Consider the following 27,298-nt stretch of genomic DNA (forward strand, 5'->3'; position numbering starts at 1 on the left):
CCGAAGGGATCACATCCTATCAGCTTATTAGAAAAGCCTAACCCCGAGGGTTTCAAGGAGAATTGACCTCATGACATCCCATTAGTGAGGTTCTTTAGCAACAAGAACTCGACCAATTGAGCTAATAGATGCTCTTGCATCAGATGTTCAAGAAGAGAAACGTTCAAGCAGTGAAAATGTGGAACGTGAGATAAAATGTAATTTGCAATTTAATGTTAAAGGTGATGAATTGTGTTATGAAACCAGCTCAAGAAAAGATAGAAAAGATAGATCAAAGCCTTAGAATTCAGCCTCTTCGAGGGGGCAACCTCCTTTACATTACATAAATGAACAATTCTTGGATGATACAAATGACAAAACCTCCTTTCTATATATAGGAGTCTAAGGAGTCACAATATAATCCAGTCGACCTAACAATAATAATATAAAGCCACAAAAATAACAATAGAGGGATTCTATGGGGCACAGAAATAACAATATGGGGGTAATAGGGGCACAACAATATAAATAAGGGGTATAACTACAATAGTAATGGGGTAATCACTAGTATTATAGGGACCCAACATGCCCCTCTCCTTCAAAAAAGTGTTGTCCTCAACGCTTGAGTAGTTCTGGATACTTCTGCATAAAATTCTCATCCTCCCATGTGGAATCTTCAGCGGATAAGTTCTTCCACTTGATAAGATACTCTGAAATTGATCGATTTCGTAGCTGTCGAGTTCTTGTTTCTGTGACTGCTTCCGGTTCCAATATAATTTTTCCTTCCTCGTCAAGTTCTGGCAATATTGTTTGAACTGGGAGCTTGTCGCCTATAACCTTCTTTAAACATGAAACATGGAAAACTGGGTGCAATCGAGAAGCTGCAGGAAGCTCCAATTTGTATGCCATAGTACCAATCTTTTCCAACACCTTGTACGGACCATAATACTTTGGTGATAATTTATTATCCTTCTTAGCTTGCTTTAGGGACATTTGCTTATATGGTTGTAGCCGTAGGAATACCCAATCACCTACATCAAAACTTCTTTCACTGCGATGTTGATCTGCCTGTTGTTTCATTCTATTTTGTGCCAACACGAGGTTATCCTTTAAGAGTTGGAGGACTTGTTGTTGATGTTCGATGTGATGTTCCACTGCCTGAACCTTAGAATTTTCTCTTAAATATGATGTGATGGATGGTGGTTGATACCCATAAAGTGCCATAAATGGGGTCATTTTTGTTGCTGTATGGAAGGAAGTGTTATACCACCATTCAGCCAGAGGCAACCATTTGACCCATTGTGTCTGTTTATCAGATACAAAGCAACGAAGATATCCTTCCAAACATTTGTTTACTATCTCAGTTTGCCCATCAGATTGAGGATGATAAGATGAGCTATGAGCTAACTGAGTACCAAGACAAGAAAATAATTCTGTCCAAAAATTTCCAGTGAAAATGGGATCTCTGTCACTTACAATAATCTTTGGGTTTCCATGTAGCTTTTGAACTGTTTCCATAAATGCAGTAGAAACTGTACTGGCTTTAAATGGATGTGATAATGCACAAAAGTGTGCATACTTGGTAAGTCTGTCAACTACCACCATGATGACACTCTTTCCCTCAGACTTGGGTAAACCTGTGATAAAATCCATTGAAACCTCCTCCCAACGTTGGCTTGGAATGGATAAAGGTTGTAATAGACCCGGTGTCTTAATTGTTTCAACTTTATTTTGTTGGCAAACCAAACATTCCGCCACAAACTTTTGAATATCTGATTTAAGGCCATCCCAAAAAAATTCCTTCTTAACCCTGTGGTAAGTTTTTAAAAATCCTGAGTGCCCTCCTAAGGGAGAAGTGTGCAATTCCATAAGAATCTTTTGTTTTAGCTGGGAATTCTTACAGAGGTATAAGCGATCTTTGTACCATAACGAATCATTTTGCCAGCTAAATGTATCAGAAGTACTGGAATCTTGTTGTAGCTTTCGAATAAGTGCCCACACTTCTTCGTCATTCTTCCATTCCTCCTTGCTTCGTTTATCCAATCTGGTTGGATAATAGAAATGGCACACAACAATGCTTCCACATCCTCATCCTTTCTTGAGAGTGCATCTGCCACCACATTTTGCTTCCCTTTTTTGTAGATGATTTCAAAGTCATAACCCAACATCTTTGTGACCCACTTTTGTTGCTCTTCAGAGGATAATCTTTGTTCTAAAAAGTATTTAAGGCTATCATGATCCGTTTTTACCTTGAAGTGTCTTCCCATTAGGTAGGGTCGCCATTTCTTAAGTGCATGGAGTATTGCCAACATTTCCTTCTCATAAATAGCTTTGCTTAAAAACTTTCCCTTGATTGGACGACTTTCAAAAGCAATGGGTCTTTCATCTTGCATTAGAACAGCACCAATTCCATTTCCTGAAGCATCACATTCCACAATAAAGGTTTTTGTGAAGTCCGGTGTAGCTAAGACCGGTGCTTGGCACATTGCCTCTTTAAGATGTTCAAAGGCCTTTGTTGCTTCCGGAGTCCATGAAAATGCATCTTTCTTCAATAATGTTGTTAGAGGTGCTGCTATTCTCCCATAATTCTTAACAAACTTGCGATAATACCCTGTCAACCCAAGAAATCCTCGCAGATGCTTTATGGATGTGGGGATTTTCCATTCCTTAATGGCTTTAATTTTGCTAGGGTCTACCTTAACTCCTTCATGAGATACAATATGACCCAAATATTCCACCTCCTGGACTCCAAAGAAACATTTGGATCTTTTTGCATATAATTGTTTCTCCTCCAATAGTTGTAGCACCTTGTCAACATGTTCAACATGATCCTTCCAAGACTTGCTGTAGATTAGTATATCATCAAAAAATACTAACACAAATTTTCTAAGGAATGGTTTGAAAATTGAATTCATCAAACCTTGAAATGTTGAAGGTGCATTGGTAAGGCCAAAAGGCATGACCAAAAATTCATAATGACCCTCATGAGTTCTAAATGCCGTTTTCGGAATGTCTTCAATCTTCATTCTGATTTGATGATATCCCGAACGAAGATCCAACTTGGTGAAGTAAATTGATCCATGCAATTCATCCAGTAATTCATCAATGACAGGAATGGGGAACTTATCTTTAATAGTGAGCTTGTTGAGCTCCCTATAATCTGGACACATGCGCCATGATCCATCCTTCTTGTGCACCAATACTACTGGAGCTGAGAAAGAACTTTGACTCGGTTGAATTATACCAGCCTCTAGCATTTCTGCAACCATACGTTCAATTTCACTTTTTTGGACATATGGATATCTGTACGGCCTGATGTTTGGAGGAACACTTCCTGGAATCAGATGAATAGCATGATCATGATCACGCATAGGTGGGAGACCTTTGGGAGTCTCAAATACCTTGGAATGATTGTCCAGGACTTTTTGGAGATCTGGAGAAATAGATGATTCCAATGTGGAAACATCTAGCGAACATAATTGTGCAATTACACCTCTTTGCTCCTTTTTTAGAAGCTTTGTCATGCCATTAGAGCTGATTATCTTTCCTGGTTTCCCTGCAATACCCCTTAATTCAACTTCCTTTCCTTCCACAGAAAATTTCATGAAAAGTTCTTGAAAATTAAAAGCTATTGTACCCAAGGATTGTAGCCATTGGACTCCTAGTACAACATCAGCACCTCCCATTGGAATGGAAAGCATTGGGCTAGTCAATACATATTCTCCCATGGATAGCTTGATATTATGGCACTTTCCAGAACAATTTATTGTTCCTCCATTTGCAATCATCACTTGACACTCTGGTGCTGGATATAGGAAGCAATTCAATTCTTTTGCTACCCTACAATGAATAAAATTGTGGGTGCTTCCTGAATCAATCAACACTATTACCTTTTTCTTCTTGATTTGTCCTTCTATCTTGATGGTTTGAGGAGTGGTAATTCCCGCCAATGCATTACAAGATATGGTCGGATTTATTTGTTCTTCATCTAGGCTTTGTTCCTGGAATATATCCTCTTCTTTTGACCTTTCTTGCTCCTTTTCTTCTTCCTCTTCACAATCTATGTAGAATAATTTCTTCTCAGCACACTTATGACCTTTTGTGTATTTGCTATCACAATTGTAACAAAGCCCTTTTGCTCTTTTTTCTTCCAATTGTTGTGGTGTCAACCTTGTAGGTTGTGGAAGACTATGGGCAACAACACTTCCGTCTTTATAGTTGTGAATGGTATGCTTCCTAGTTGCCATAATTTTGCTTTCCATTTTTCTTGCTAACCTGAATGCCTTCTCTAATGAATCAGGTTCCCAAAGGCGCACATCATGTTGGATATTATCCTTTAAAGACCCTATGAACACATCAATCCTATGCTCCTCTGGAATATCTTTTACCCTTATGTTCAATTTTTGGAACTCCTCAATGTGCTCCATTATTGAACCCTTTTGTTTGAGACTTATCAATTGGCTAAAAAAAGTGTTGCTTTTTGTATCCTCATAATGTGCTATCAATTCTTCCGTAAAAATTGCCCAAGTGATAAATTGTTTACGAGAACAAAGCCATTGATACCATACAAACTGATTTGGTTCCAAATATAAAGTTGCCATACGTACCTTTTGTGTGTTTTGCACATTATTGAGATCGAAGAATTGCTCCATCTGTAATATCCATGTGGCGGGATCCTTGCCATCAAACTTCCTCATATCGATTTTTGGAATGTGGTGATTCTTCGATCCAACATTAGCATCTATGGAATCATGATTAACATTTCTTTTGTTCTCATCATGAGTTTCCTTTACTACCTTTTCACCATTAGTAAGTATTTCTTGTAGAAAATTAGTCAAATCTGTCTTCAAATCTGCCATGCCTGTCTTCAAATTTGTGTTCAAATCTATCTTCAAATTGTCCATATTAGCTTCCATGCCATTCATCTTAGCTTCCACGCCATTTATCTTAGCTTCCACTCCATTTATCTTAGCATCTGTTAACTTTTGTGAGCGTGACATTTGTTGCACTTGTTCTTGTAATTTTGATATATCATGTAGCATTTCTTCCTCTTCTTCATGAGTCATGCTAGAGCTTTCAGGTTCCTTACTAGGTGTTTGCATTTTCTTTCCTCGGGGCATCAGTTACCGATAATAATGCTCTACTATGCCCTTTGAATTCCTTCAAAATAAATTTTCAAACCAAGCTTAAGCAAAAATTTAAAAAATCTACACACCTTTTTTCACTTTGTAGGAGCTCTATATTGCCTCTGATGTATCTCTGTACTTTCCAGTCATCTAGTTTTGAACTTGTGACCTGTAGTAGCTCTCTGTGTCCTCTTTCCAATGCCACAAGTCTGACGCAAATTGGATTCTCCAAGGAAGAGTTATGCGAAATCTCCCACAGTGACTTGATTATAGACTAGTTCAGTAGAGCTAACTTGTACGACGTATCGCGAGTCACTTTTTCGACCTTTGGATCTAAACAACACCCACAAGAAACTAAAGTCCGTCCTCTTTCTGTACCTTTTTACGAAATTTCAATCCGATCCTCAGAGAGAAAGTTATGACGATTTTCCCCAGGTCACCTGTTTTGAATGTAATTCAGGAGTCTGCAAAAAGACCAACTTCCTCAGATCATATCTCCGAAAATATCGTGCGAAAAGCTCTGAAATTCGGACCCAAGGTTCAGCGCCAATTCTTCTCAAATGGATTTTTTTTGCGACTTCTGAAACGTCACAGAAAAAAAGTTATAGCGAAAATTCCACGATGACCTGTTTGGAGCAGCGAAACCCTAGAATCCAAAGCTCTGATACCAAATGTTATGAAACCAGCTCAAGAAAAGATAGAAAAGATAGATCAAAGCCTTAGACTTCAGCCTCTTCGAGGGGGCCACCTCCTTTACATTACATAAATGAACAATTCTTGGATGATACAAATGACAAAACCTCCTTTCTATATATAGGAGTCTAAGGAGTCACAATATAATCCAGCCGACCTAACAATAATAATATAAAGCCACAAAAATAACAATAGAGAGATTCTATGGGGCACAGAAATAATAATATGGGGGTAATAGGGGCACAACAATATAAATAAGGGGTATAAATGCAATAGTAATGGGGTAATCACTAGTATTATAGGGACCCAACAAATTGATTTTCCAAACTTGTAATAGTAAAATTCAATCATAAACTAAATTGGATAATGAGATTGAAGAATTAAGAAAAATGATAGAAAAAAAACATAAACCAAGATATTGCAAGATAATGCATAAAGACAACAACATGATGCATTTGACTACTCGAGTATACATCAACAAAGGAGGAGGAGAATTGCAGCACAAAAGTTGGAAACCTGATGAATTAAAAGACACAACCATTGAAGCAGAAAAACAAAGAATGGATGATCAACAACATACTAAATTTTGGGATCCATGAGGAATTTTATAAACTTATGAAGATATATGGTCGGGAGACCATGAATTTCTTTTACCTGGGGAGTCTGATGCATGAGCATCTAACCTAGGGTATCATGTTTACTAAAGGAGTTAGTTCCTTAAATTAGGATTTAATTATTTAATGTATTTTCCTATAGTTTTAAGAGAAAATGAGAGTTATTGTAGTTAGGAGAAAATTCAAGAGTATTTTGGAAGAGTTGAGAGTTTTGAGGATTAGTTAGATCTCATCTAGAGATAAGGGATTAGGTTAGAACTTTTATGGATCATGAGAGATATTTTGGGAGTTTGTTTAGGATCTAGAACCCACTTTGGGTTCAAATGAACTTGTATAAATCTAGGTGAGCCCACGAGGCAAATAAGTTTTGGAGAGAAATTAATTTAATAAAATTATATGTTTGTTTCAATGGGTATTTTCCTCATATTTTCTCTACGTCACTAACCCTCGAGGCTTTTAAAGTAGATTTTTCTCTTCCTCCTGCTCAATTCAAGGAAGGGGTACACAGTACAACATATTTATGGATAATCCACATATTTCAGGATAACCATACATAGTCATGTCAATGAGACTTGAACCTGGGTGGGGAGGTTATCATTAAACCCAATGACCTAAGATACACTTAATTGGCACTGCACTACCTCTCTTGGTTCAATTGTTCCCTATTCTATTTCTCTAGTTCTCATCTTGTGAATCAGGCATTTTGTTAAACCAATTTGGGTCATGGGCACCTTATGGACTTTGTTTTTTAGCACCATTCCAATGATTAAATCTCCAACTTCATTCCTAACATGTCTTTGTAGTAATTCATTTTTCTCTCCTACCCTTGTCACATATGTCAGTCACCATCTCAATCATTGGTCTCACTCACAACCGAGTATCTCCATCCTCTGTTAGTCTATGAGTATGGCCAAGTCAATTATTGAGTTGAACCCTAAATATAGTAAACGAGGGTCTTGTAGGATATCAAAACTAGAAACCAAAAGCCATGTCCCCTAATATGTAAATAGAGTTGAAAGTAATGTCATGAAGCAACAAGAGATTTCTATTCTATATTTTCTCTCGAGGTCAAGGAGGAGATGACACACTTGGAAAATCCTATAAAACAAAGAGGAATGGGATAACTAGAGAATGAGTTGAGGAAGAATACAAGGGTTGGATCTCTGATTTAGGATTTTCCAAAACTACAGACATAAAAATTTCCAGGGTAACAAATCACTATTAGTTAGACAAAGCTTTTGTTTCCAAAGTTGTGGAGGAAAGAGACCTCCAACAATAGGACATTCTCCACAAGTTGGACTTGTTGGATAATAGATTTAAAACAATTTTGAAATCAAGCTTTGACATCAATATCATAGTTTCTGACCTCTAGAGAAATGGCAACAATAACATAATAGCTCTCGAAGGAACTCTATAATGGGAGGGAACCCCCTCCAATCTGATCCTTATTGAAGAAAAGACCTTGCGAGTGGGAGAAGCTCAAAAATAGGTGCCACAAGCACCTAGCTTTGCAAGACTGCTAGACTAGAATAACCATGTCTTGTTTAATGCTTAGTTCGAGGTTATTACTCCTTTATCATGTTTTTTTAGTTGTTTCCTAGTATATCGTTTGCACTACTTATGATGGAATCACGTTGGAATATGTTCAACATCTGAAGGTTACATGACTTCTTTGGATATTAAATGACGACTCTTTTATGGCCCATATTGCCTAGTTTCCCTAGTGGTAGGTCAAAAAGAGACATCATTGTACCATTTTTGTCTGATATTAATATAAGAACTTGATAGTTTACAATAACAACAACAACAAAATTACAACCATCACTACTATTGTTGAAAATGCAACAAGAAAATCCTAATTTAATTTTGTCCTTGAATTAAATTAGGAATAAAATTGTAATTCCATATCACAAGACAACTTGTACGATTTAATTAAGTTAAATTGACTTAGTTGGCTCAGTTAATTTGAGTTGAGGGTCTAAATTGAGTCATTTAGAGTGTCTCCTATATGATAGGAGCCCTGGTTGAGTTTATTTTGAGTTGTAATTAATTAATTCAATTTAACTAAGTTAAAGTCAATTAAACTAGTTCCAACTAATGGAGGAACAAGTAAGAGGTCAGACAGTGAGGTGTTGCTTCATGTGTTCAACTAGTTAACTGATGATTCACTCACAAATAAGTCATCCATGTCAGATCTGAGAGTTACCCAGTTGACATTGGAGTTCAAAGGCAGTGTACTATCAGTTGTATGTTCATCTGAATTGTACAGGTGGTGCATGTAGTCAGAGGAAGGCCTATGAGGATTGCGCAATTCATATCGAGGAATTTCCATAATTAATAGGGGGCTAATTCCCAAGGAAAAACACAAGGAAATAGGGACTTGGGCAAGCCAAAATTTGGTTAAAGCATTGTAATCTTCTCATATTTTCTGACTAATGCAATATATAGATAGCATGGGTTGTTAGCTATGGCTTTCCCCAGGAAATCATTGTGTAATGTGTTGATTGAATTCTTTCTCTTGTATGCTTTGTGATTTCGCGATCGTTTAATTATTTCCGCTAATGAGTAGATTGGATTCAAGTCTTTTGTTTTAGAAAATTACATAAGAAGTTTGAATCTACAAGGAATTTATGCATGGTAACAGGGCAGAAATTACTCTAGAAGAGGAGAATACGAGTTTGTCTTTTACGGGTGAAGTCGAATTTGTAGTATCATTCTTCAGAGCAGCAAGATTTCGTTCTACAGATTAAGACTCGAATATGCCCTTGAGGGTAGTTCGAACTATATTGATTAGAAGGACAGGATGGAGGCAATGTTGGGAGACAACCAACATAAGGAATTCATAGACAAAGATATTCCTAAGCCTCCAATAATTGATGCTCAAGATCTGGCAGAGTGGAGGAAATGTGTTGCAAAGGTGAGAAGGATCATACTAGAAGGAGTTCGAGATCATATTGTCTCGAACCTCCACGAGAAGGATACACCATATACAATGTGGCAAGCCTTGATCGGCTTGTTTCAAAACAACAATGACCACAGGACGCTGGCACTAAAGGACACGCTTCGAAAGATCAAAATGGAGAAGGGCAGCACAATACCATAATACTTGAGCAAGTTCACCTAATGTCAAGATGAGCTTGGGAGTGTCGGTATTACAGTTGTTGAATATGTTCTGGTCAACCTAGCACTTCTAGGCCTTCCTAAGAGCTGGCACAACTACCAGGATTTGGTAAATGGGAGGGAGCATCTACCAAAGTGGGAGTGTTTGTGGTCCAACTTGGTGCAAGAAGAGATAAGGCAGAGCACCAGAGATGGAACCTCATCCAAGCATGATGATGAGGAGAATTGTGCCTTAGCTGGAAAGGCAAAGAAAGGGATAAGAGAGAAATTCCAATCTAAAGGAGATTCCAGTCAAGGCGGAAAGAAGGACTTGTCAAAGATTAAATGTTTTTATTGTCATGAGTTGGGAAACTATGCCACAAAGTGTCCACACAAGAAGGCCAACAAGAAGCCATCACCAATTCGAGTTGGATTTCACCCTCATTTATTGCATGGTGACATCAGTGATCGTTAGTGTGTGGTATTTGGATAGTGGAGCATCATTCCATATGACCGACAACAAAGAATTCTTTAGTGACTTGGAGGAGAAGAACCTCCAGATGCACATCAAAATGGGAGATGATGGAAGGTATAGTGCGATTGACATCGGTATAGTTACTTTTTAGAGGGAGTCTTGTTCTCCTCTCACATCGAAATATGTCATGTATGTTCTAGTTCTGAAGAATAATTTGGTCTCAGTTGCTATGTTGGAGGACCATGGCTACAATGTGATATTTAGCAAAGGAAAGGCTTTCCTTTGTCACATAGCCTCAGGAAAATCAAAGCAGATCGAGGTTCGGGTGAAGAACCTCTACAAATTGGATGTAGAAGACTGTGTTGCTTTGAAAACAAAAGCAAAGAAGGTGCAAAGACGAGACATCAGTGAATTGTGGCATAGAATATTGGGCCATTTAAGCCACAAAGATTTGAAGATCATGCAGCATATTTCTGGGACTTCCCAAGGGTACGCTAGAGCGGAGAGATACATGAAAAGGGTTTACATTAGGGAAGTACACCAAATCCACCTTTCATGATAAGGGCAATTGATTGCAAGCAATCCTTGAAAGAGTTCACTCAGATGTGTGTGGACCATTCTCGACATCCTCCACAACCAAGCACATGTATTATGTAATATTTGTAGATGATTTCTCATGTAGGTGTTGGATTTTCCTCATGCAAAAGAAAGATCTGACTTTCAATAAATTTTGTGAATTTAAAGCACTTGTTGAGAAAGACACTAGCAGGAAAGTGAAGGCTCTCAAGAGTGTAATGGTGTAGAATATGTGTTGAATGAATTCAAGAACTTATGTGCATCAAAAGGCATTCGTCGGGAGTTAATAGCACCCCATAACCCACAGCAAAATGGGGTGGCTGAAAGGAAGAGCAAAAGTATTGTGGGAGTTGCACGGGTAATGTTACCTGATCAAGGCCTACTGTTGCACTTATGGGCTGAAGCATGCAACACAATTGTATATGTGTAGAATAGGAGTCCTCATTAGATTCTTAGGATGAGTACACCAAAAGAAGCTTTTTTAGGTAAGAAACTAGATGTGGCACACTTTAGAATATTTGGTTCGTCAGTTTACTGTCATGTTACCAAGGATGCAAAGAAAAAGCTAGATCCAACAACTGAGTTGGGCATATTTGTGGAGTACACTGATACACCTCATGAATATTGGGTGTACCTGCCATCTCACAGAATGGTAGTGGTTCGTAGAGATGTGAAGTTCAATGAAGAGAAGGCCATGAGATGTTCCCTTGAGAGGGAGCTTCAGTTACATGTAGATGAGGAGCTTTTAGCTCCAAAGGAAGAACCTCGGGATGATGTGCAGCAACCACATGCAGAGGAGAAAAGAGTGGAAGAACACATGCATGCAGATACTTCTAGAGATGGAAGGAAGCACACCAGAGAGGCTATCATATTTATGCATGATACTAGAGAGAATGTGGGAGCACCCACATCACAACGCAGATAGAGGTGGTCACTAGATCGGTACACTGGCTACATGGCTCTAGTGAGCAAGGGTGTAGAGATTGAGCCATCCTCATTCAAGGAAGCAGTGCAACAACCAATATGGGTTGATGCCATGGTAGAGGAGTATGACTCCATTATTAGAAACAATGTTTGGGAAGTGATCTCAAGACCAACAAACAAGTTAGTGGTGAGTTCCAGATGGCTTTACAAGGTAAAGCAAGTAGCAAATGGGAGTGTGGATAAACACACGGCCAAATTTGTGTTCAAAGGGTTCTCTAAGGTGGATGAAATTGATTACAAGGAGCCCTTTGCTCCAGTAGCAAGGTACTCTTAAATCAGACCTATTCTAGCACTTTCAGCACAAATGGGATGGAAAATACATCAGATGGATGTGAAGACAACATTCCTTAACAGAGTGATTGAGGAAGAGGTGTACATTGAGTAGTCAGGGGGATTTGAGACCTTCAACAGAGAATCGCATGTGTAGAGACTCAAGGAAAAATTGTATGAATTGAAACAAACACCTTGTGCTTGGTACACCATGATTCATAGCTATTTCATCAGGCTGGGCTTCACCAAAAGTGAAGCAGATGCAAACCTTTACCATATTGTGGTTGAAGGTAAATTATTGATTATAGTATTACATGTCAATGATTTAATTCTAGCAAGTGATGAGAAGCTAGTAAAATCTAGCAAAGAGGATCTTGCAAGAGAATTTGAGATGAAGGACCTGGGGCTCATGCATTATTTCCTTGGTATGGAAGTATGGCAAGGAGATGAGGAATTGTTTGTCTCTCAGGGAAAGTATGCCAACGAGATACTGAATAAGTTCCACATGGAGAGCAACAAACCCATGGAGAGTCCTCTACGAGGAAACTGGAGGCAGGAAGTTGCTACTTTAGGTGAGGTATTGGAGGCTACAATTTACAGGAAAATTGTGGGTTCACTTATGTATTTGGTGAACACACGACTAGACATATGTTTTGCAGTTAACCAGCTTAGTCAAGCAATGGTTAAGCCAACCAAAAGCTATTGGAAGGCAGTTAAACATGTGTTGAGATACCTTAGAGGCACCACTCAGTTTGGTCTTTGGTATAGACAGACAAAGGGAGTGAAGTTGCAAGGTTTCACAGATGCAAATTAAGAAGGGAGCCCATCCAATAGGAAGAGAACTTCAGAGGGAATCTTCAATATTGGGCTAACAAAAATTTCTTGGTATAACAGGAAGCATAAATCAATTGCACTCAGTTCAGCAAAACCATCGTACATGGTTGTTATTCAAGCAACTTGTGAGGCTATCTGGATGAGGAAGATCCTTGTTATGCTCTTAGCCTGCAAGACGATACCAGAATACCAAATATACAAAGAAATATACCCAGAACATAGAACAGTGAGAAATAACAGCAAGTATTTTATTATTCAGAAAGCAATGTTCACTTGCCTCTTCGAGGGGACAACCTCCAATAGAGCTGAGCTCAATTACAAAATAAGACACGATGCTCCTCGAGGGGAGTCTCTATCCTTTATATAGGATTCATACATGCAATACCATGGGGAAATACCATGGTTCTTACTAATACCATCTATCTAATACCATGGCCCATTTGCAACTAACTGTGGTCCCTTCATTAAATGCGGGTTAACCACTTACAATTATTAATATGGGCTTTATTGACTCTTTACTTAACTATACCTATGACTCAATTCTATTACATAAATAAGGGGGTTACAGTTGGACCCTAACATGCCCTCCCCCATAAGAATAGCCTTGTCCTCAAGGCTGAAGCTGCGGAAACTGCTGAAGGATAGTGGCTGGTTCCCAGGTTGCATCTTCTAGAGAGGTGTATTTTCACTTGAGGAGGACTTCCTTGATCATGCGGCCACACAGGTGCCATTCTCGTGTGTTAAGAACCTGTTCAGGTTGGAGCCAGATTGACCCTTCTTCATCCAGTTCAGGTAGACTGGTTTGAATTCTGCAATTGTTCCCAATCACTTTCTTGAGGCATGAGACATGGAAGACTGGATGGATTTTTGCAATGGGTGGCAAAGCTAGCTTGTAGGCAACTTATCCAATGCGCTGAAGTACTTGATACAGTCCATAGAATTTTGGAGATAATTTCTGACAACCCTTGTCTTTGAGTGACGTTTGCTTATACAGTTGCAGCAGCGATGTTGATCTACCTGTTGTGGAACAACTGAAACAACAATTTTCTTTTATTATAATATCTCTTTGCTTGCCTGGAGAATTTTCATTGGCAATAGACCAGATTTGTTTTAATATTAGCCTTAATCAGAAACCCTCTGTTAAAACAAAATAACAAAATCAGATTTAGCCATAAAAAATGGTGGAAACAATAATATGAAACAACTACTATTTACGCCCAAAACCAATAAAAAATCAATGGCTTTTCAATTAATATAACAACGGTCCCCTGGAGATGACAAGTGGCAAGCATAAGACTCTATCGGAACAATTGCATATCGTAAGTTTTAAACATAGTCGCAACAATCTTACGGTAAACATCCGATATAATGGATGTGATGTTTGAACTAAGCCATGGTTTATATGTGTATCAGATCCATATCTTATCCGAGATTAGAGGAAAGGGTCCGGGCCAAAAACAAAAGTCACGATATAACGAGCGGAGCCGATATTACAATTAAACCAATTCTATAACCATAACGGGTTCGGAGGTGATGATGTAGGCGGAGAGGTGACAGGGGGAAAGGTATGTCAGAGATTTTCCGATATCGACATTTTCTAATGTGGTTACATACGGGAGCTCCAACATGGAGCGAACGTGATATCTTTATAGAGCAGAATTAATACCATATCAAGTCCGACATAACGGAGCCTGATAGATATCAGAAGTGAGAGGGCAAGGTGCATTAGGATATCGGTGATGGATGTTTATCAGAGTATCGACAGAGTGATATAACGAAGGTCGAATCAGCGTGGATATTGAAGTATCGGCAGAGTGATACATCAGACGTTTTATCAATGTGACACACAAAAATCTCCGATATGTAAAAGCTATAGGGCCCCGATACATATTACAAAAGATTGAACTACAACCACTTGTTATAAGCCCTCGGCTATGTTATCTAACCATTTTATAATATGAAATGCTTTACAAAAATGACCATTTTTAATAAGAAGTGAATTACAACCGTTCAAAAGCCAAAGCCACTTGGTTTTGTTAAATAATGAAACTATAGCCACTATATAATAAAAAGCTTGGTCTCGAGGGCTAGTTAAGTGATTAAAATAAAAATATTGTTTACAAATATATATAAATATTTTACAAATAAAAGTAAAAATAAAGAAATAAAACCTATAAAACAAAAAGGTAAAATATATTATATACATATCATTAGGCCAAGGCAGTGAAAAATATCCAATTGACAATTAGGCACCATTTACAAACCAAATGTCCAAATGAGATCAAATGAGTTATGATAGGAAGATAAGAACAGATCAAACTTATTGAAGCAATCGAAACTCACAAAATCAAATAGTAATATGACCAACCATTCAATTAAAGGGTACCCATAGTGAAAATTAAGTGAATAATGGGGGTGTTATGTTTTTACCACAATATGACTACATGACTACATTGGGCCTGTGGATTACAAGGCCAATCAATTCATAGCACTGAGTGTAGGCATGAAGAGTCCATTAAATGAAATCAACCTTCTCTTTTCTCAATGAAATTAAAAGTGAATGAGAATGAGCATCATTGCACTTCTTAGAAAATGATAATTGTGAACACATTATGTGTAACATGCTAAGAAACTTGGTATTCAAATTAAGCGAATGATCCTAGTTAGTGATTTCCAACTATTGGATATCTACAAACTCTATTCACTGACAGTTCAAGGAGGATATTGTACATTGATGCTTGAATATATGGATATGAACATTAGGAGTCCCATCCTATCGATCTAGGTTTAGGAGAGACTAAAAATCACAATGTTTTTCACTAAATCTTTTGTTATGCAAAGTAATTGGAATTTTAGGTGTTGTTCAAGAAAGTATGCATGTAAGAAGTATTTAGATGTAATACATTTGGACATATGCAAACTCTATTTTTGAAAGATGTAGAGTTGGATATTTTATTTGAAATATAAGGCTAACAAATTTTGTAATCTCACTATTTAGCTACAACTACAAATTTTATGATACAATTTTTCTTAATTTATGTTAAAAAAAGAGATGGATAGAATAAATAATTTCCACAAGGGATGATAGGAGAAAATTTTGTTAGTTCTATACTATACCATATATTGAAGTAATAGGGTGAGTATACTTGAAGGAAATGAGGAGCACTAGGCAAAGGGCGACATGCTTACATGTTGGAATGGAGTGTATTCAAAATAGAGTTTTGATCACCACTTGATTTGAGAATTCAGTTATATAGTACTACAATAATGGACATTCATGGGGTTCCTTTCGAAATTGCTATGTAACTTGCTCTTAACGCCAAACGTAAATGCAATAAGTCTTTGCAACTACATGAAAGGTTAAAAAACATGGGAATTTCATATGTTCTTTCTATTTTTCATTCAGCTCTTTGGAGTAGAGCTTGGATTGCCTTGAGTCTAGTCAAGTAGAGGTTGATATTTTAAGAAGGAATTGGGATAGACACATAATTCACATTCTTATGACATCATTCCTTGATTGTGTGTGTGCAGATTTGAGGAACTCGTGTCCTAAGAAATAGGAGATCACAATTGCGCAAGGAAATACGGATTTGCACTATAAAATAGGAACCAAGATTTGCAAAAGGAAATAGGAGCAAGATCAGGGATTTGCAAGGCAAGTCAAGCTAGTTTAGTAGGAGAACAAGTGTGTTCTCGGAGGAACAAATTGCTTTGTACTAGATCCAATTGCTCAAGATCAATCAATAAAATACCACAACAAAGAAAGTAGGTTTTCTCATTTGGGTTTCCTAAGTGAACAAGCGTGTCAATTTTGTGTGAAATTTAGTTTTAGTTCAGTTGCCCTGTTGTTATTCATCTTCATAGTTGAGAAAATTAACAAAATCTACCAAGTGACAAGAGGAATCAAATATCGTTTCACTCTAAAAGAGGTTTGCATTTCAAGATATCTGATCCCTATTGGTGCTTGGTAGATTCAATGTTAAGAAAGATCTAGACTAGTTTAATTATTAATAATAATTATAATTATTAATTTTATATTTTTGTTTTTTTAATTAAATTAAAATTTTATTATTTCATTTTGACCAAATCAAAATAATAAATAGAACATTACAATATCTCTACCATAATCCACAAGGTTATTCAATTTTAGATTACCTCAACTTTAAAATTTATTTGAAAATTAAATTTTACAAGTCATTCAATTTTAAGATCAACTTTAATGTATAAAATGTATTATGTATCATGTATCTATTCTAAATATAAATGTGTTTGCACTTCCCTCATCCTAAATATAAATGTGTTTGCACTTCCCTCATCCTATCATTACAGGTCCAGTTGATCTATTTTGGTTATCCATGAAACTTAATAAAATTTATATTAATTTCTTAACAGCATATAACAAGAAATAATTGTCATGTGAAAATAATATACAATTGAACAATTTTTTAGTGTTATAATTAGCCACATATAAATTATATAATACATAAACATCTACACCCACCAAAATACTTATGTGCCATTCCTAACTCTAAAACAGGAGAGGAAGTTAGAAATGGAAAAACTATTAAAACATGTTAATTTCATCCTTGAATGGTGTATACAACTGAAAATTTTCTCACAACCTCCCTTTTTTTTTATTTTAAAAAAATCAAAAATTGTGGAAGGCCTATTCTGAAAAAGGCCACAACCGGTCCCATAATAAGACAAAATCTGGAAGAATCTTGATTATGTCATTGAAAAATAATATCTGCTAAGCACCATGATAAGCGAAAAATATACAGTTGAACAAGAAGTCTAAATCTGTCTGAAAGTCAGGTTTAGCCGTCCCGGACGCAACCCTGTCTCTTGATTTAGCCACTTAGGGGAAGTGTGCGGATTCACGTGAGATATGCCATGAAAAACGTGCCGGGACTCACCCCCAAAGATCAAAACGTCTCCAGATTCTAATAGGATTTTCTCAGCCTTATCTATATCCCTTTCTGTTCCATAGAGAAACTCTGCAGAGTCACCAAGAGAAAATGACACCACTGGTAGCCCTCTAAAAAGGCTTCTCCTACTTTCATCCTTGTCCTGCACAGCACATATCCAGATCAATTTTTATTAATGCATCCATAAATCCAATGAATGGCAGACAGCCCGTAATAAGTCACTTTCTTTGTTACTATGACCATTTTTGTTCTATTTTCGACGAGCCCCATTGACCTACTACTTTGGACATTGAATTCATTTCATTTGAAAAACAATTTATACTCACCTGATGTAGCCCCAACCTGCCAGTTTCTTTGTAGAAATTAACAATGCAAACATCAGGATCCATGTACGGCAAAATACGTTCTACATCTTCTCCTTTAAACTTTTTGTTCTTTCTGAGTGCATCATGAGATTCATCAATAGCTCTGTAAACCAAAGGAACAAACTCCGCAGGAATAGGTGGTGGCACTGCATTATCATAGTGACGAATTTGTCCATACGATCTCGATTCTGGGTCCCAGTCGTTACCAAGGCACATCATCCACAAATGCATTTTTCTGTTGCCACCAAAACTAGGTTGATAGAATCCTCCCTCGCCAACACCAAGTCTTTGACATTGTTGAACTATGTTAATCTGTATAATAGAAACAAAAAATAACTGCTGTTGGAATCTGAGATTTGCTTACACATCGCTTATGGGATAGTCCCAACTATAAGATAACAAAGAGGTAAACTCCAATTCGTTTATGACTATGAGGTAAACAAGACAAATGAAAGATTTATACAGATTAACATAGTTTAGTCATATGTCACCCGTCGACAATGACAATGAGTAGATCAAATAAATGCAGAAAAAATAAATATATTATTTGATATGTCAGTGGCAGTTAAGCGTTTTCAAATCTGATGTGGCATTTTCACCTTGGTAATCAAACAACGGTCTTAAAAGAGAATTAGTTTGTCAGCAGATCCTAAATCATATTACAAGCAGCTCTATAAATGATGTCAAAAGAACCATAATGGCCTGTGGAAATTCATGAAATGGTATAATAAACTAACGTATAAACTTAGGAAAACCCTATCTTAAAACTGCAACACACCAATTAGGGACACTAGTTCCTGCACCAATATATCATAAAATTGCAGCCATATTGAACAAGCGTCTACGTTGATTTCATAAGTCAAAATCCAATAGAGTCCCAATATAAATTCATAAACTAATAATCATTCAACAACTTGGCTGGTGGCAGATTCATCTTATTCATGCTCATCCTTGAAACTACAACTATCGTCTTTCCTGATAGATATAGATATTCAAAACTAATGAACATGCAACATTTTGGCCATCTTACTCATTTTCATCCTTGAAACTCCAATTATCTTTTCCTTATGATCTAGAATCTTCCAATTAAACAATTATATAACATTTATATCACCCAAGTAGAAAACCGCTTTCTGGTTGACAACGCACCTGATCATTTCGACTGAGCCAATTCTTCAGCAAGACCAAACCCGATTTCAAGACCTGGATTTTACTTCTTCCCTCATGATATTCAGTAATTTTATCATTATCTTTGCTCTGGACATATAGCGGGGAGGATAGCTTTACTGTATCATCTTTTGGCATGCAAATATCAAATGCATCTAAGATAGCCCTTCCTGTCGAAGAGTGTAAGTCGGAAAACTCATGCTTTACTCTTCCACTCCAAATTCTCATGCTGTCCGGTATTCTCTTACTTCTAGAGTCAATGCGCTGTCGAGATTTGCCAACGTCAATATAAACTGGGTGTGTTTTGATGTTTGGACTTGGCTCTACATGGAACTTTTGGAAATTTTCTCTGTTTGCAAAATGGGAAGATACATCTGTTCGCTGAATATCTTCATGAATATCATCTTCACTAGCCACTGAAACCTGTTTAGATATTTGTTCATTTATCAGTACATGTGTATACACCAATTTAACAGGAAACATTTCTGTGTCAGTTAACATGTTAGGTCTCTGTGTAAAGACCACAATGCAGAGCATAGAAAAAATGCCACCAAAAAAATATATCTGATTTTATTGAAATGAATAATACCACACAGAAAACACAAGGAATATCTATTAGTTGCACAAAGGATACAATCATTTGTTCCCATAGTTCCAGAAAACTTCCTAACACTTCTGCTTTGGAAACACTGTAGAGAGATGTTCCTAGAAAGGAACAGAAACTCAGTGCAGCATTGGTTTTGTGTTCAGATAGAAAACATGAAAAATATCGGAAGTGGTAAAAACTCAAGGCCATATATTAGGTATCACCTGCAGATAATAATCTTATTAATATCCAGCAAATGACCAAAATAGTTCAATGGGACTGAAACAAAAGTACATTTGACAAAAGCATCTGCAAGAGTGCCCAGGCCTACTCCAAAAGCATATTCACTATCCAAAAAGATATGTGATAAGAGCATGGAAGAGCTAGCGCAAGAAAAATACTAATGAAGAAAATAGGGGAGCCAAACGTTGACATAACAGTGAGGCCATAACTAAATGTCTGCATCACAAATGGAAATACAGGTAGGGGCTCTCCAAACGTTGACATAACAGTGAGGCCATAACTAAATGTCTGCATCACAAATGGAAATACAGGTAGGGGCACTAAGGAAGAGCCCCTATCACTCCCAGTCATTGAGATAGGACCAATGCAAAGCCTGACTGTGTCACCTAAAGAAGCTGGAGAGGACCCTACAACTTCCCTAACACTCTAGGTTGTCTGAAATAAGCTAATGATGGAACTCTGGTGGGTCATACTCTGTGCTGAACAGTTCTAGCTCTAATGTGTCATACAACTGGGAGCTGTATTGATCTGGTGGGAATCCGGGATCTGTGCTAAGAGTTGTGTTCAATATTGTGCCTGAAGCCTCAACGATGCCCTAATGGGAACTAACCTGCTAGTCATTAATCTAGGTAAAATACCTGAAAAAAATATGTATTCACTGTAAACGTCATCTCGTATCACCTTGTTCAATCCCTGTTTGGAGGACAGGAAGTGGCCAAGTGCATCCAGAGAATCCTTGAAAAGGGGGAGGCACTCGATAGAAATGTTAACGAACTGGAGGACAAAAGTTGTTAAAGAACTAACACCATCATCATCTAGGGAGAAGGCCAGTATAAGCAGAAGCAATCTCCTGTGAGGAGCAAAAAGCAAAGGAGGCATGCCACTCACACATTCCCAAAGCTATGTCACCAAGATATTGTAACATGTGGAGGAGCAAGGCCAATCTGAAAATAGTCTCAAGGCAAAGATGGTGAGCCCCAAACTTCACCTAGATGATGTCGTAGGGAATGCAATTTTGGGTTTTGCTGCTTGTACAACTTAAGGAATTGAAGGATAGATGGAAATCTCAGCTTTATGCTTTACATGCTATCACCTGTTCGATGACATATTATTAATATTCATTTTTAATAGGAAAAAGGGAGAAGTATCTTGAGTTAGGAAAAGAAAAATAGTCATCAATGAAACATATTCTCATCAAGCTGTAATTAAGGAAGAGAATTGGCAAAAAATAGCAATATAACAAGTAAAGCAAGATATATGGGCAGCAAATGCTCACATATAGTTTTGGAAGAGTCCTGGAATGCCTTCCTAAATTTGATAAAGAGAGTCAAGAACTACAATTATTGACATCTTACGACACAAGATTATGTGCCACCAAAAACTATTGTCAAAGAGTTTCCTAAAATGTCCTATTCTACATTAATAAGTTTCTCAATTGCTTTTAAGTTTTGGACCATTATTTCTGTTCATTCTCAAAGGAAAATCCAAGAACTGAGACAATAGCTATTCTGCATGAATATTGAGTCCTTCTAGGATATCTAATCTAATAGCTTATCTAAAGCTTCGTTGATTCTTAAAAAAAAATCTTCCAAGTCCATCTACTTTAACATGGCCTTCCTTTGCACTTCTCAGTTTCTTCCTTTTTAGTTTGGTTTGAAAAAAGCCTACTCAAATATGTCAGAGACAAATGAACATGAGACAGGTTTATAACTTTATGGTAAACCCACCTTTCTACCAGCTGGATCCAGCAACAGAACTGTTCTTCTCTGACTTACATTTTCAGCTTTCTCAAGTTCCTCTCTCTGCAGCTTCTTCTTCTCCTGTCACAGCCAGGGCAGATAAATTTCATGGCTATATATCAACTGCTCAGTTAAATTTATGTAGATAAAATGCAAGCCAGACACAGAAGTTCCTATGTTGCAAGAAAAAATGAAACCCACAAGGTAAAAACACAACACACCACATAACGCTGGCAGTGGGGTGCAATAATAAAGAATAAGAAATATTTCCTTTTCAAAATGCCTCAAATATAATTGCAATAAAACTTGAACACAACAGAGAGAAAAAATAGTAGGCTTTCAGCTTTCACTAAAGAAAACAATATAGAGCGAAGGGCATGCACGTCATATACAGGGCAACATACATAACACACATGAAGCATCCTTCTTGTTTTGGTGCTTGGTAGGCATTCATTATGAGTATTCAAGATCATCAGCTTTATAGGTGAAAAACACTTTTACAAAACTGCTTTGTATCCACAGAATTCAAGTTATATACATTTGTATATGGAAAATTTGTCAATTGGGATTATTTTGGGTGGTTGGGAGGAATGGTTGTCATCCTCCCCACCCAGGTTCAATGCCCAAAAGTGGCATGTTGAGCTCATATGCAGTATATTTGTACTTTTGTTGTAATGGCTTTGAGCCTTATTGCTGAATGGCCTTAAGCCCTAAAGACTATATTACCCTTGCCTACATTTTGGAGGGTGAAGTGCTTCATTACATGGAAAAGAAAACTCAAGATGGAATATTAATAAGAAGTTCAAGAATCTAAAAAACATTATCCACTTGCTTTGGAATGAACACTGGTTAAAATATACTACAAATACATACCTCAGGTGATAACCAAGAATTCCCATCAATATTGAAGTAATCACTTTGATCGTCAATAATAGTTGTCTGTGACTTTTCATTGCGGTCGTAAGCTAGAAGTTTATTCTTCAAAACATTCGCTTTCTCTTCTGATTCTGATATCTGTTCTGAAGGCCCTCTGAAATGTTGTATGGGTCGGTCATGGTGCCAAACCTCACTCCCACAAAAACTGCAGGGACCTTCACCCTCCTGCTCACAGATAACCTTACCACAACCAAGGCAATTGTTCAGTAAATTGTGCCTCCTGGCTTGACAATCACATGGCTCACCACGCCTCAAGTTCTGTAGAGGAACAGATAATGTACCCTCTCTTTCTTGTATATGCTCCTTTCCATTATCCCCCGGCCTCGTACTAACTCCATCATGCTCATGTGTTCTATCAGTAGCTCTAATGCTTTGAGTAGCCTGTTTACTTTGTCTGACTTTATTCTTGTTTTTACCAGTGGATGAACTAGTCGAAGATACTTCAGGCTTCCTATAGACTCGCATAGGTTTGTCCGGAGAATCATCTTTGCTGTCATATACGCTTCCAAGAGATCTCCTGTGAAGATATTCAGTAATTACTTGTTCACCATTCCCTGGAATCATATTCTGCAACCCAAATATATATTTAAGTAAACAACAGCAAAAACAATCTCAGTCCACAATAAATAAGATGACCTATTGAAATATTAAATAGAATATGTTCATTTTGGAAAAACAGGGGAATCAGCTGTATGGACAGTAACTTGCTCTTTCCTCATCCTCAACCCATGCACCACCTAGCAGACAGAATTGTCCATAGAAAAAAAAATTCAGCAATATATATTTAGTGACCATAAATAGTATGAAGGCCTCTAATTTGAATAACATTGCATGTACACACAAATTTCTGGTTGGAGGAGTTTGTGAATACATAGATACCCATCAAAGAGATCCGAGGAAGTTATTTGTTAGATGATGGACTAGGTAGCACTGGGGGAGCTATGGCCCTCAAAATCATAGTCAGCAAGTTCAGCAGAATCAGACAAAAAAGTTACAAATTTCAGATACAATCCAGTACATACTAATTATTCATTGAAATTAGACTCGATTCAGTCAAACTGAAGGTCAGACTGTGTTTCAGACTCTGTTTGGCTTTGATAATATATTGCATTATCAGCACAGGTGTTCATTTTTGTCTCGCCCAGTAAAGATAACAACAAGAAGAACATAACACCCTTCGCGTTCTCCTTAGTCTTTACATTACCTCTCCAAGACATTTTACCCACCTCAGCACAGCCTCCATTATTCATATAATTCCATAATGTACCTATTATTATTATTCAAGAATGAAAGAACACGTATGATTCTATTGAAAGAAATTGTCTAATTCGTGTGAATAGCTATTGTGAATCGTGATATCATATCAGCTGCATCCATGACTGTTCTACAGTTCACTTATGTTGGATGTTGGAGATGGATTGGAGATTAATTATGGATATTCAACTGTATCCATATTATTGTCACCAAGCCCAGAGTTTAAGCACCATGGGGTTTGAAGTTTGAACCACTGGCCTGTTGTTTTCTTTAAAAATCACATTTAACAGGATGCCTTATAATTATGGTTTATACTTGGCTTAGTCAAAGTGGAGTGAGGAATGAGTTGTTTCTGATATGGGCAAAATCCATTAAGTAGTATCTAAGAAAAATGCTGGCAATTGTCCTAGTTAAGAAAAAAATTCCCAACATTTGAAAATATCTAAGATGTCTATCCCTGAATTTTTTGTGAATGAAAATTGTCATTTAACATTTCTCTATCATACTGAGTTTGAATTCAAAATTCAAATTGTTTATGGTATCAATTATCTTTTATTTTTGCTATAATGGGTGATGACAGATCAGCACATGGGCGGGAATATCCTTCTAGAACTCAAGATGAACTACCTGTGGAAGTGGATCCTTAATCAAAATGACAGACTAGTTCAGCAACGTACAATTGTAGATAAAATGGAAGCCAGACAGAAAGGATACAATCATTTGTTCCCAAAAAGGATACAATTATTGTTGACCTTGAAACTTGAAAGCTACGTTGCACTATCCACTTTTGACAGTAAATCTTGAACTTTTGAGTATTTTAAATCAGATAATGAAGGTAACAATGATAAGAAAGTGTTGAAAAAATCAAGAAGGAAAGGACTATGAAGAACCTAGAGAAAATGAAAAGTACAGAGAGTTGTGACTGTAGAGACTTTTGTAAGAGCTTTCAGAGAAATACCATGAAGAGAACATTATTTTATTTATTTTGGCTTTTTGACTTAGGATCACAATAAACAATTATTAGAAATCTATATTTTAGATAAGTCAAAGCAACTAATCAAGCTTAGATTAAAGGAGGAATTGCATCTTATTTTGAGCAACTTTAGCTGCCTGATCTTTGTTATTTCATCTGTACGATTGAAGTGTTTCTTAGTTTATCTCTGTTTCTTTTACTTTCTTTATTATGCATTCACATTATCAACGTGGCTTGGGAGGTTTACGCTAGCCAGTTATAATTTTTTACCCATAATAGTCTAGGCACTTGTGGCCTTGCTCATAACAGTATTGGCGTCATGTGGCACTCTCAATGACCCTCCACATACCCATTTCAAGAAAAAAATAGTACAAGTAAACTAATAATGGTAGGATTGAAATAAAAAAAAAAAAAAAAAAAACTTTAGTGTCGTTTGGCAATAAAGCATGTATCAAAGCCTCTAGAATCCTATCCTGATTGAAAGGACCCTCGTAGAACATAATTGTCTCCTACAAGGATTATAGTTAATAGAAGTATTGCTTACATGAGGCACTTTCCAAATCACCCACCACATACCCATATCAAGAGAAAATAGTATAAGTAAACAAATAATGGTAGGATTGAAACAAAAATCTTGAGTGTGGTTTGGCAATAAAGCATTTATCGATGCTTCTAGATTCCTGTTATGCTTGAAAGGATCCTTGCAAAACAAACACAAAAGGGAGGCAAGAAACGAAAGAGCTTTTAGTCTGGTGGGCAGCAAGCAAGAAAGCTGTCCTGTTCATCTAATCCACCAACATTCATGAACCTATCCTTGCAAAACAAACACAAAAGGGAGGCAAGAAACGAAAGAGCTTTTAGTCTGGTGGGCAGCAAGCAAGAAAGCTGTCCTGTTCATCTAATCCACCAACATTCATGAACCTATTATAGCATCGCCTATAGTGTTGAACATTTGGTTCTAGCTAGCTCCCCTGACCATTCATATATTCCTCCCTCCAACCTTGAAAGGTGCCACGGAAAGAAATTAGGGTCGATGTGTGAGCAGCGGCAGAGCTCTTTGTCTAGCAGCATCTCTTCTTTCCATTAGGCATACTCTGCATAGATTGATTGGCCATGAAAACCATAAAGGCCTGGATCAATACAGTTCAATCCTAGAGAACCCTAAATCAATTCATAGGAGGAAGCTACTAGAAAGGCACTAGGAGAACATAATTGTCTCCTACTCGTAAGGTGTAGTTAATTTTGTGTGGTGTCTCATTCACTCCACAAACATCATTCAGACTAGCATAAAACTACATGGCTCTTTTAAAATGTTATATTGCCAAATCACAAATCAAAGCATTCTTCATTGTTGTCATCTAAACTTTATTTATGCTATATTTTCTTAATATGAGTGTGGTCAATGGGGCTGAAGAACACATTCTAAGGGGAGTGAACAATAAAAGCCTATTAGGCCAACTATGAATACCCTATTTTCAAATACTACACCATTGCTTCTACTATATTTCTGGAAGGAAACTTTTATTCTGCATCTACATACATTTTGTTCCTTGTCTGTGAGCATATAATATTCTGCTTCTCTCTACTTTCTGTTCCCCGTCTTTGGGCATACAATAGTCTAATTTCAACAGCAACATACAATGTGCATCTAGTTGTTTTCTGGAACATTTTCACAGTACCAAAGGAAAATGGAGGAACCATCCAGATCACAATTAAATTAATGTCCAAAACACACAAAATTAAATAAACTTTTCTTGCTAATAACTTTTCCTTAAATTATAATATCTTAAGCTGCATCCTAAGAGAATAACTCAAAATTTAATTAACAAAAAACCAGAAAGTCAACATATTACCCACTATATATATAATGTTATCACTAATGTAAATACCATTCTGAGAAAATTGATAGGCAGTATATTAAATTTTGAACACTGAGAATTAGGGTTTTTTTGTTTGTTGGAATTGCTTACTTTGAGTATCTCCGCGGCATCTGAAGGCTGAGCTCGTTCACAATATAAAACAATCCTGGGAATAGCTTCTGAGTCGATGAGACGTCCTTCACTGAGAGCTTTCCGCAGATAATCTTCTGGGGATGACGGTGGTAAATTGTCCATAGTTTCGCCCAGACCGCCATCAACAGGATTTCTGATACCAAAGGCAATGTAAATGAAGACTGAAGCGTAACCGCCTAGCTTGTTTAACTGTACTAAAACTACTAACAAAAGTTTATAATTGTATAATACCTTGTCATACACATTTATCTCTGTACCATCGGAGTCATTTATATATTTACCAAAAAAATATATATATATATCCAGAAATATAAAAATTATACCGCGAATACCTTTTCAGACTCATCGTATACTCGTGTGTCTGACCTGGGCGTCTTTTAGTTATAACCATATTTTTTACTTTTACGGTACAAGGGTAAATAGGTAAAGAGGTTCACGAATTACT

The 27,298-nt window shown here is 37.0% G+C and overlaps 1 protein-coding gene across 3 annotated transcripts; it reads right to left on the minus strand.

The window, feature by feature from the left end:
* Nucleotides 1-17,361: 17,361 nt before the first annotated feature.
* On the minus strand, nt 17,362-27,062 carry LOC149138219 (uncharacterized). Of its 3 annotated transcripts, none has more exons than XM_089452946.1 (7): nt 26,812-27,062; nt 23,319-23,351; nt 22,552-23,181; nt 21,667-21,759; nt 19,093-19,533; nt 17,905-18,255; nt 17,362-17,720 (listed from the first exon to the last, which is right to left on the minus strand). In XM_089452946.1, the coding sequence occupies exons 1-7, from the start codon at nt 26,953-26,955 to the stop codon at nt 17,445-17,447; spliced, it is 1,968 nt and encodes a 655-aa protein (XP_089309072.1). In that variant the 5' UTR covers nt 26,956-27,062; the 3' UTR covers nt 17,362-17,444. The 3 variants fall into 3 exon arrangements, with proteins under 3 accessions (XP_089309072.1, XP_089309074.1, XP_089309073.1); XM_089452948.1 differs by lacking the exon at nt 26,812-27,062 and adding an exon at nt 23,486-23,512; XM_089452947.1 differs by lacking the exon at nt 23,319-23,351 and having other exon boundaries at nt 26,812-27,057.
* Between the last annotated feature and the right edge of the window lie 236 nt (nt 27,063-27,298).

This window comes from Pinus tabuliformis, chromosome X (genome assembly GCF_031772625.1).
Source record: "Pinus tabuliformis cultivar Carrire ecotype Pingquan chromosome X, CPIR1, whole genome shotgun sequence".
NCBI lineage: Eukaryota > Viridiplantae > Streptophyta > Pinopsida > Pinales > Pinaceae > Pinus > Pinus tabuliformis.